Raw genomic sequence first — 12385 nt, 5'->3', positions numbered from 1 at the left:
AAAGTAGGAAAACACCTATTAGGTCTCAAAGTTTCTTGTCTGGAGGGTCACTATCCAAAGATTTGGTCATCATCTTCATAAATATCTACATTCACTTAGTTCAACCCACTAAACTATCAATACTGGTATTCAGGAACAATTAAGAGGCCATTTTGATGGTGTAGGGAAAAGATAATGAAGGCCTGAATGAGAGGAAGTGATGAATTGGACAGTTGTTTTATAGACAGCAAGGCAGTAAAAACTGAGTCTGAGAGAGATTTAATCTCTTGCCCATGATCACACAACTATTCAGTGTCTGGGGTAGTATTCAAGCCCAGATTTCCTGATTCTGAAGCTACTAAAATAAGTTGTCTTTTCACCTCTGACTTTTATTTAAATCTTTTAAGATTTGCAAAGTATTTTTCATACATTGTCACATCTGATCTTCACATCCATCCTGTGACATGGCTAACATTCCCATTTTATAGATGAGGTAAAGATGTGCACAATTTTTAATGCAAGATAGAGCGTTAAATTTAGTAATGTGCATACAAATGTCTATACATAGTTTCAAGATTGGTGGTTTATTGTGTTGAAATGGGTGGAGATTGGGACCGATGATGATGATGATGATGATGATGATGATGATGATCAAATCAGTAAGGAGTTTTGAAGTAGTTAAGAAAATTAGGCAATAGTAATTCACTCGAGTTCCTTTTCTATAATATGAAGGAATATGAAGGAACATAATAGCCTTAGTAAACAGTAGAAGGAATAGGGCCACAAAGTTGCTTTATGGGTTTGGGGAAAGATTTTATGGTTACTGTGAGAACATAATGCAAGTAAAAATTTGTATGTTCTGAATGCATTCCTTTCTAAGCCTCAAAGAATTCTGTCTGTCTAGTCAAAGAAAAGAACAGAATGGTATTTCTGAAATGACAGGTAATTTCTGATAGAGGAAGCAAACTGATTCGTGTTTCCAATACCCTGCCAGCATTACTGTTGGGTTATGTCTCAGACACCTAAAGTATCTGAATTTTTTAGGGGAGAAATTCCATTTTTATGTGTTGCTTTCTGAACTGGATCAAGAGGTGTTTATTGTGTTGTGTTGTATTGTTTGGTCTTGTTATTCTAAAGGGCTAGCCATTCCAGAGACAATTGGCAGGAATATGAGTACATATGTGCTTTCCCCCTGAACTGTTTGCTTATTGATACTATGAAAGGAATCTAGGAGCTAGTCCAAGTTCTTGGCAAGTTGCTGTCTGTCACTGGAGTTTAGATTGAGCTATTTAACCAGTTTCATGAGAAGTGTGCTGGATATGGCTAAATATGACTACTGTATAACAAGATTCTTTGAGATCTAACAGATGTGCATCCTTAAGTGTGAATGGCAAGCCTTAGTGCTTTTCATGTGTTTGTATTAAAAACAAAGCAGTCCAAGAAATGTTTATCCAATGTTTCAGTTGTGCACTCTACTAGGCACTGGTAATACAAAGAAAAAAAAAGGAAAAACTTATCTTCCCTCATGAAGCTTATGTTTTGCTTATAGACAGATGAATAAATACCAAAAAAAAAAAAAAAAAAGTTAAAAGTAAATAAAAGTAATTTAGTGCTTTGTGGGAGGCATACTATCCATTGAGAATATCAGAAAATCTCTTGTATAAAAGATGGCACTTAAAGTAAATCTTGAAGAGAGTTTTTGTTTCTGAAAGACAGAGATAAGAAAGAAGAATATGCTGGGCAAGAGAGATTATAGTCTCTGCAAAATATTGAGAACCTGAATTAGGAGAAATAAGCATCCTAGAACTTAAATCATAGCCAGGAAACTGAAAAAGTAAGATACCTGGACTTGGTGAATAATTATAGACAAAATAAAATCTGGATTCAGTATATATACAAAAATACATATATACATATACAGTATATATAATGAAGTTCAGTAAGTGCTCTAATATTTATAGTCTTAAGAGAGATGTCCAGGGTCACAGAGAAAGCTACTTGCCAGGGTCCTTTAACTAGTATATTTCTGAAGTAGTACTGGAACCCAGGTCTCTCTGATTCTGAGGTCAGTGCTATCCATTTAGGGATAGAAGTCTTATAACTTCAAGATTGCTCTTTCCTAATAATAGTTATTACAATCACTTACAAGTGAAAGAGTTAAAAAATGATATGATTTCAGTATGCCTTTTTGTGGGCTAGTATCTTGGAGCTGAGGGATATTGTGTTCCCTAATATACTTGTGCCTTTTACTCTCTCTCTTTTTATTAAACCTTTTTATTTTCAAAACACATGCATGGATAATTTTCAGCACTCACCCCTGCAAAACCTGGTGTTTCAAATTTTTTCCCTCCCTTCCCCACCCCCTCCTCTAGACAGCAAGTAATCCAATATATGTTAAACATGTGCATTTCTTCTATATACATTTTCACAAAAATACTGCACAACAAAAATCAGATCAAACAAAAATGAGAAAGGAAAAAAAAAAAAAGCAAGCAAACAACAACAAAAAGAGTGAAAATACTAGGTTGTGATTCATACTCAGCTCCCACAGTACTCTGGGTGGAGATGGCTCTCTCTCATAAGATCATTGTGCCTTTTACTCTCAAAATGATAAGGTTGTAATGGGGATAGCTAGCCATTTACACATGAACAGCTAGAACTGAGGGGAAGTTAGAATAAGTGACTAAATGAATGAAGAATGAATTTTAAAATGCAGTTATTAAGCACTTCCTGTATACCAAGCACTATACTAAGTACTGTGGAAACATAGGCAAGTAAGACAGTCCCTGCTCTCAAGGAACATCTATTCTGTTAGGGGAAGACAACATAGAAAAGATAGTCAGAGTTAGAAAGAGAGAGGGCAAAGGTACATGAGCAGCAAGCAGTATGGTTTGAAAATATCTAGAAAATAGACTAGTGGCCTGATTTGCGTCAAGAAGAGGTGAAAGTTTGCCAATCAGAGGCCAGGGACCCACAAATAAGAGGAAGAAGGCCAAGAGTATAGGTGATATGGTTGATAATTGGCATGGTGATTTGGTTCATGGCAACATAAAGTTAGTTTAAGTTCTACTTTTTGAATTAAGAAGCCCAGTCATTATTGGTTTGGATAATTGGAACATCTGTACAAAGGGCAGTATTGATAGACAAGAATGACTGTTGGAGCTAGATTAGTATGAATTATCAGCTAGATCAGAGCACAACATCTAGGGAGAGAGAAGGATGGAAGAAGCACATGTTTTCATAATCCTTTCAGATGCTGCAACCTGAATCTTTGGTATTCCATGGAAGATGGAAGAGGACTTCTGGGTGAATGGAAGCAAGGGGAGTTTCATAACTATGATATAGTTATATTGGTTTAGAAATTTTCTCTACTTTTGAAATACACTCTTTGCTTGCCTCTCTCTTAATACTGATTTTTCTCCACCCTCTCACAATAATTTTCTGTCTTTCTTCCTAGATTATCTTTTCCATCCTGTCTTAAGAACCTTTCATCACTCAAGGCATTAGAGCAGAGGCTGTGTGACCACCTGTCAGGTGGGCTCCAGAAGGGATTCTTAATTTGGAGGGAGGTTGAAATAGATTGATTAAATAGCCGATCTGAAACATTTATTAAGCATCTATTGTAAATTAGATATTGTGCTAGAGGGATACAAAAACAACAACAAAAGTGTAGCAATTCTTGCTCTAAAGAAGCTTTTGCTCTCTTTGGGGAGATAATATGTAATTAAGTGAATATATATAAAATAAACAAGTGGGTGTTTTTCAGGTAAGATCCTTTAAAGGATCCTTTAAAGATCCTTTTCATATCCAAGTTTCTGTGATCTCAGCCAAATCCCAAGAGATATACCCAAGCTGGTCAGACATCAAGTGTCTGGGAGAGAAACTTTCTTATCAATTCAGTGAGAAAGTAGGGCTTTAGACCCACCCTAAATTCCATCATGAGGTGGTGGTGAAGCTCTTCATTATCAGTCACCTATCCTGCCAACATTCTTTCTTAGGCTACCTGCCCATCCCATAAAGATTCTTCCACTTGTTCTCTTTAAAGAGTTTCCTTACTCCTATCTGACCTAAGATAAAAGCCACTGACAAATTTATCCAGCCTTTTGTTCTGATTGACATGGACATGTTGGGACAGACTGGTGAACATGGATCCTGTTGAAAGGTTGTATCACTGCATTTTTGAAGCTTATTATCTGACAAGTGCCAATTCCAAGGACTGGTGAGGCTTATTTGTTTATAGGGACATAATTACTTGTATTAATCTTAAAAAAAAAAAAAAAAAAACTCTCAACTTGGAAGTGTGCCCACCAAACATGGCAAAATTACCCACCAATAGTATTGTTGGATCTTGAGGGCTTTAAACTACTGTTCCTTTGCTAGTAGCTCCTCCCTTTTATTCCACTCCCTGTCAGTTTTGTTCTTGATTGTTTTACAGGTGCTTCTTTGTGGGAATCTTCTCATTGGCTTGATAATTAGTATTAGTTTGGAACCTGTCTGTTCTTGTTAGTCTTTTGCTAGGTTGCTCTCTAGTTCACTTAAGCAACCTCCCTTAATCAGCCATCCCTGCAGCTACACAACCACTGATAAGTGATAATCTCTTGGAGAGATCATTCTTAAGGTTAGTGTTCTCTAAAGGTGTAACATCTCTCTATTATTGCCACTAATTTCCCACAGTGAGCAAAATACCTTCTTTTCTTTTTTTGAAACACGAATCACATTTGATCTCTTATAAAATTATCTTTCACAATAATTTTTTTGGCTGAACAAAAAATGCCCGACTTCTCTCTACTACACAGTACAGTACAATACAACATACTAGATATATGTGATATATGTGAGTTGTTCATAATATCTGTCCAACCAAACTGCTAGGAAATAATTCAAACTATGGATTTGCCTAATTCAGTGGAAGCAGAGTTGTCCTACTGATAGTCGCAGCATCTGAGTTGTTACAAATTTTCTTTCAAGTTACTCCAACCTTTCTGTTTTACTTCCCTGATTTATAAAGTTAAGAGAAAATGATAGCTGACTTTAATTCTTTGGAATTTTATAAGTAGAGATGAGGTAGAGTATGTTCTACCTGATAGCGTAAGGGATACTGATTGTAACCAAGACAAAAAAGAAAGAAAAAAAAGTATTTCAGCAAAAGCAAGCAACATTTCAACTATATCTGCCAATATATGTAAAGTCCACTGCTATAGGGAGATTTATCTTCTCATCGCTCAACTGCTACTTTGCAGTATCATTAAAAATTCCTTTATTGAAGAATGTTGGACCTGGAATATTTTATTTAATATCTATCTCTGAAATGGAATTGAGTAGAAAAAAAAAGGAAGAAGAAATAAAGGAAGGAAGGAAAGAAGAAATGATGGAAGGAAAGAACAATGAAAGAAAAGAAAGAGAAACTGAGTATTACTCAGGAAGCTTATAACAGAGTTCACATACATTCTTGATTTATTTGGATTACTTTTATGGATTTTTTTACCCACTAGAATTAAAACCTAAAATATATTGTCCTCCTCATCCCCACCTTTATATTGGGTTCAAATCTTTGATTTCGTGTGTATGTGTGTGTGTGTGTGTGTGTGTGTGTAACTTTCAGTGTGAAAACTCCCTTCTCTGAAACAGATCAGATCAGCTACTTGTCTGTAACTTGTAATATTAGTGATCAACTAATTAGTAATTAATTAATTAATTGAAAGATTAAAAGACTTGATTAGGGTTGTATGACTACTATCTGTCAGAAATAAGAATTTGAACCTTTCCAAATTGGATCATTATGCTTCTATTTTCTGTAGAAATTTATTAAGATAATTTATTGACAAGGGGGAAATACTTGTTTCAGTTTTTTCAGTTAATATTAGCTATATGCATTGTGATTGAAATTAATCATCTTGATCATTTCCCCCATTTTTAATGTGAATGATCCAAAAAGTCAATTACAGTTTTGTATATTGCAAATGGATATTCAGAATAAGCTGGAATGATTTGCTCTAAGATGGGGTCTTTGAAGCTTTGACCTTGGAAGAGAAATTCAGAAAGGCCTGCCCTGGGGCTACTTTGTGGTCTTTTAAGCTCCTTAGAAACCTCATGATATTCCAAGGTATGCTTCCTTTTACTCCTCCTCCCCTTCTCCCCTGTCAGGCAGTTGTATCCAAGTAAATTTACCCTCTTTTCCCACCATTGGCCTGTAGTGCAAAAAAAGAAAAGACAATGCTGGTTATAGTTTTGATGATTTCCATATTATTTTGGTCATTCAGATATTTATTTGTTATTCATTCTTATGCCTGAAAACTTTCAAAGCTGGAACTTAATATTGAACTTTGCAGGCTATTAAAATAGTATTATAGAGGATATTATTTATTTTTATTTCATACATATACAGTGACATTTCAACCATAGTAAATTTTTACAGATATTGTAGGTAGGACTAAAGGTTTGAGTAATAAAGGGTCTCAGATCTGTAGCTGCTGACTGTGCAATACTGTTTTGAGAACATCTAAGTTTTGAGGAGATTGTGGTTCTCTGAGAAAAATTTAAAATAAAAATTAGCCTTTATTAGCTACTATAGTAGATAAGTAACTTTTATTAGCTACTAACAGATAATTATAGAACTCTAGAGTTTGCAAGGGACTTAGTGATTATCTTTTATGGCACTCCCCCTTTTTGGGGGGGAGGAAATTGGGGCTAAAATACTTGCCCAGAGTCATACAGTTAATTATCTGAATTCACATTTGGATTCAGGTTCTCCTGATTCCAATGCTGGTGCTCTGTTCACTATACCACCTACCTGCCCCTATAACTCCTTCATTTTACAGAGGAGGTATCTTAGACTCAGAGAAATTAAATTATTTGTTTAAGATTACACATCTAAGTTAATGACAAGAGTTGAACCTGGAAACCAGTCTCTGATTCCCACGCTAGTTTTTTCCTCCTGCACTTTGCTAGCAAGTTGAGCTGGAAGGTATTTTGCTAAATTGCCAGTATGATTAATTTTTTAAAAATACATTAATAAAGAATCATTTTAATTAATTTTGCATTTACTTTCAACTGAGGCCATTTAACCACTACATTACTAACTTAATTCCTTTTTTATGGATTTGAACATTATTTCTACCCTAGACAAAAATGAGGCCCTTTAAAAATAATTTACATATGGCAAAGCTTCAGTCATTGAAGACCAAGCAGCTATATTCCAGGAACAATTTTAAACCTAGAAATGGAAGTAAAAAGAATTTGAGAGAATAGAAATAATGCTGAGTTTAGAGTCAGGAAAGTTCTGTACCTGAATGCTTTGTGTTAAAACTTAATAATTGTGTGATTTAATCTTATTGAGCCTCAGTTTTCTATCAAATGGGAATAAGACAACTTGAAGCACTTGTCTTACAGTGTTATTAGAAGAATTAAATGAGATAATGTACATAAAGTGCTTTGCAAAACTTGAAAGTGCTACATAAATATTAATTACATAAATGTAATACAATATATAATATAATAAAGAATATCACTGAGATTGATTGTTTCTGAGACAATGTAATGCTTGTTTTGCCCATTAGAAAGATTGTCATTGATTCCTAATAGATGTAAATGCCAAGATATTCACCGTAAAAGTTGATAAGACCAAAAATCCCCAGAGAATTAATAGGAAAAGGAAACAAGAAAAAGTCAGAAAAGGGAAGAGATGAGGGATGGTAAAATGGAGGTGGAGATTAGAAGTTGTAATTAGAAACTGGAACAGAGGTGGGGAATAGCAGACGAAATGTCAGTGAACATCTGGTTTAGTGACAGTGAACAATACCTTTTAATAGAACCTAAGGACCTGAGTACATTATAGCACATTCACCATTTATTTATTATTTCTTACTGATACTTAAAAAAAAAAAAAATCATCATTATTTCCTTCTATACTTTCTCTACTTTGTGGAAAAGAAAAAGTGAAGTAAAACGTACTGACAAAATAACCTTATTTGCTATTGGCCCCCACCTTCCTCCTGTGAAGGAAAAAAAAGATTTCTGTGAAACTAAGATTGCTCATAGCAATTAATCTGAATTTAGATGCCCTTTGGCATTGTTTTCAATTACATTGTTGCAGTTATTGCATGTATTATTCTCTTGGTTTGGCCTTTTAAGTTTTTCTTTTTTATTATCAGCTTAAACATTAGTAAACATGAACATTTCAGTTTACAAAAAAGGAATCCTATGTGAAAATGAGAACTTTTATTGTGTACACTTTAAAAGTGTATTAAATTTAATATGATGGTATTAAAACTGCCTTGATTTATTGTGAGTCTTTCTAAATTTCCTTCTGCCCTTTTTTATGAATTTTTAAATGTTTCAATGATATTCATTTACAATCACCTGCCCCCTTTAGTTTAGTTTTGTTTTTTTTTTTCCACTTTGTGTTACTTCACCTAAGCTTCCCTTCAGTACATTCACTCTTCTCCAGACATTTATTAAGCCACTCACTATGTGCAAGGAAGGCATTGGGCTAGGCAATGAAGCTTTGCAAGAATGAAACATGACAATCTCTGTCCTTGATTACTTAATGTTTTGAAAGAGGGAATATGAATGGAGCTAACTATTCCTGTTGAAAGGTAATGTGTGATGGAGTCAAGTCAAGATCTGAACAGAGTGCTTTAGGAAAATATAGGGAGCGATATTTCTATGATAGTCAGCCATCAAGAAAAGTTCAAAATGTATTTAAGAAGATGAGTAAATAGCTGAGATGCTTGAACATTTATGTCAAAAAGTTGAAAGCTTTAAGTTGTTTTTGTTTTTCATGTATATCTCAGTTTTCACAGAGAGTATAAGGTCAAAAAGCTGTGTATAAAAGTTAATCTTAAAGACTTAAAATTAATTACATGTGGTACTGATTCTTGAATGTATCAGATCACTAAGATTTTACTCATTGAAATGGTTTTGCTGAGACTGTAAAATAAGTAGTTACCCATAGTCACAGTTATTATTATGATATTTATTAGAAAATACACTAAAAAACAACTACCAAAAAATGGAGTGTCAGTTGTTAAATATTTGCTGCTTTTCTAAGAGCTTTGAATCTAAAATCTTTAATGTGAAATAACTAATGAGATATTGTTTTCTTCAAGATGAAATAGTAATATTACATAAGATGAAAAATGAAAAAATTAAATCCTTAGCATTGATGGATATAAGTAGCCAAGTTTGGCTTTTTTAACTTTGACTTTACAGATATACTTTCTATGAACATTAGAATTATGTCAAACCTCTTGCTTTTATGTGTGTATATATAGTGACTAATTTGGGACTGAGGTGATATAGAGCATAAATTGTTGTAAAGTAAAATTTTTTTCTTCTTTTTAGCATTCTCTGGATATTCAACAAACACAAAATATGACCCATATCAAATTAAAGCAGAGATTGCAAGCCGTCGTGATAGAGTAAGTAAAACATATATATTTTCATGAATAAAACTGTCATATATATGTTTCACGTCAATAAAATTATTTCATTCAATTATTCATTAACTTTTTAAAAAATTCTCATTAAATGATTGTTTAATGAGACTTGTAAGCTTTTGTTTTGATAAATTATCATTTTGGATAGCTTTTGACTATTATTTTAAAAATTCAGATCATATGCCTATGATAATAGAATAGCCATGGGAAACAGTGTAATCATAGTTCTTTCTCGTTTCATTCTCTTAAGTTTTAACAGTTAATTAATTTACTATAAGGTTTTGTCTTCAGTTTCCTTAAGGACAAATCGGCTAATCAAAAACAAAAAACAAAACGAACTCAACAACTTGAGGTGTTGAATTCTCCTAAAAAAGCAGATGTTAGTTAGTTTTCATTCATCTTCTTTATTAGGTAATGGAAGGTGGAATTCCTTTTTTAAAACCTTGTTTATCTTTTCAGAATTACCAGTCATTTAGTTTCTATAGTAGATTATATCCCTTTGAAATTGCATCACTTGAGAGTTAAAAGTGGCACTACTTTAGTGCCAATTATTGTCATTTAAGCAGTGAGATTGTCATTTCCCAAATATTTCAGTTTTCGTAACTTATACATTTTTAGCCAGCATATGATTGATCATCTTTTGAAAGAAATGAATTCAGATACCAGAAATGTTTACCTTTAATTTGCTTGAGTAAACCTCCCCAAAAATGTATTTGTTTTTAGCTTTCCAGATTAAAACGAGAGCTGACACAAATGAAGCAAGAATTGCAACATAAAGAAAAAGGAGTAGAGACATTGCAAGAGTGAGTGAAATTTTTAAATATACATGTGTATGTTTATGCAAATATATGTATGTGTGTGTGTGTGTGCGTGTGTGCCTGTACGTGTGCCTGTACCTATCTATAGATAGAGATATTTCTTTGATTCTATGGATCTTTGTTTAATACCTTTAAATAGTATTTTGAAGATAGCATAAGATTTAGTTTTTTTAAAAAAATGCTCTTTGTCTCCCAGTCTTACCTGGACTATACACTTTTGATATCTGCTTAGCTCTTTGACATGGGGAAAAAAAATTAGAAGCCAGGCACCTTTGTTTTTCAAAACATAGTTGTGAAAATAGGAAACTATTTATCTAGTCTTCCCCCTTTATTTGAAACATGAAATCCTGAAATTTCTCCTACTCAGAAGTCAAAAGTAAATTCTCACTTTTTAGAGGATTAACTCATTTAGTGAACATTTATAGTGGTTTAATCAAGTGTCCCAAAGACCATTCAATGTTATTTTATTTTCAGGTCCAAATTCTTCTCTTTCACTCTTGTCCCATTGAGAGAGCAAAAAAACCCAAAACATTTTACAAACATGCATAATTGAGAAAAACAAATTCCCGTTTTGCCATGTTTAAAAACAAAAACAAACCATAAGTATCAATATTTCACCTTTACCTGAGCATTTGACAAAGTTCACCTTTGCATATTGGGACTATTACTATAATTTTTCTGTTATAATGTTTATAAGAAGACAAGAAATAATTATTTAGCACATTTCAGTTTTATAATGAGTGAAATGACAGGTTGTTTTTTTTTTAATAATAAGCAAGTTGAAAAAAGTTTACTCTTCTTAAATATATGCAATTTTATGTGACTTGATAGTAGTTTAATCTCAAAATATTTAAATGCTGAATAGAAAAATGTCTTGCTTATTTCCTTTAATCTAGTTATCTTCTGCTATCTGCTTATTAGCTTTATTCTACAAATGAAGGAGGGAGGCCCAGAAGGCAAAAGCTTTACTCAGAACCTTATGTTCTGACTTCTGGCTTAATTCTTTTTCTATTTATACTGTTATGGGAATAGAATTCTAGAGCTGGATGGGATCATAAAAGCCATCTAGTTCAGTCATTATTTTAGAGATGAGTATGATCCATGGGGGGATAAATGACTTGTCCAAAATCATATATAAGTATTAAACAGAGGTGAAATTTAAACTTGGGTCCTTTAGCTTCAGAGCCAATATTTTTCTCCATTGTACCATCCTGCCCCTACTGAACAAGTAGTTGATCCAATGTTTTTGTGTGTATGTGTTAGCCTTGACTTTGAATAAGATATATATTTCAAATTTCACTGTAGCTAGAAAAAGTAGTAGTATAACTTTGCTGAACAAAAGTTTTTTTTTTTTAATCATTTCAGTCCTATCTTTAAGGAAGGGGAAAGCTAGAGAATGTATCTATAACTCCATGCTTACTCAAATAAGGAATGAAAATACATAGAATTCATGATGCTGAAACTGAAAAGCATAGGAAAAGTAAAATACAAAAGCATCTGGGAATATTATCAATTAATATTGAAAAGTAATCAAGTAGCACTTTAGTCTGACACAAGTAAGACTAATATATATATTTTTTGATCATTTGTCAAAAGCTGTCCTTTTCTTTCCTTCCTACCATCTTCCTGGTATAAAGAGTTTATCTGAACATGCCATTTCCTTGTGATATTATACATACATCTCTCCCATCACTCCATTGACTGATAGATGACATATTCAAAGAATTCACAAACTGAACATGACAGTCTAGCAAATTGAAAACTGCCTAGACCCAGCCTTTCATCTGTTAATTGATTTGGAGGCTAAGATGCTTTGAAAACCAGTATTTCATTTGAATTTGGCTTCTCACCCATGCTCCATTAACATTAAATTTTTGTTGCACATGTTCTATGTTGCATAACCACAAAGGAGGAAGAGGAAATATTGATTGTGATTCCACCCTTTGCATATGGCACATGGCAAATATTCTTTTCATCTCCTGAGTTACTCAGCCTGAGAAAATTAATGTAGTTAAATGGTTTTATGTTCTGATATCCAGGTTTCTGGTGTCATTTTGTTTTTTGGTTTTTTTTTTGGGATGAGCTAACTTGCTAAAAAGAATTGATGTTAAGATTTTGCTCTGATAAATTTCTCAGTTGAGAATTAAAAAA

At 33.2% G+C, this 12385-nt stretch overlaps 1 protein-coding gene across 2 annotated transcripts in view; it reads left to right on the top strand.

Annotated features, from left to right (window-relative positions):
- Nucleotides 1-12385, top strand: part of WWC3 (WWC family member 3) — a 184519-nt gene that overhangs the window by 91975 nt on the left and 80159 nt on the right. For both annotated transcript variants that reach the window (XM_031959008.1, XM_031959009.1), the window contains 2 exons: nt 9322-9398; nt 10140-10219. In XM_031959008.1, the coding sequence (XP_031814868.1) occupies nt 9322-9398; nt 10140-10219 (157 nt within the window). The remainder of the gene's footprint in view (nt 1-9321; nt 9399-10139; nt 10220-12385) is intronic.

This window comes from Sarcophilus harrisii, chromosome 3 (assembly GCF_902635505.1).
Source record: "Sarcophilus harrisii chromosome 3, mSarHar1.11, whole genome shotgun sequence".
NCBI classification, from domain to species: Eukaryota; Metazoa; Chordata; class Mammalia; order Dasyuromorphia; family Dasyuridae; genus Sarcophilus; species Sarcophilus harrisii.
The sequence above is the reverse complement of the archived record's forward strand: the minus strand, read 5'-3'. Positions and strand labels throughout refer to the sequence as shown.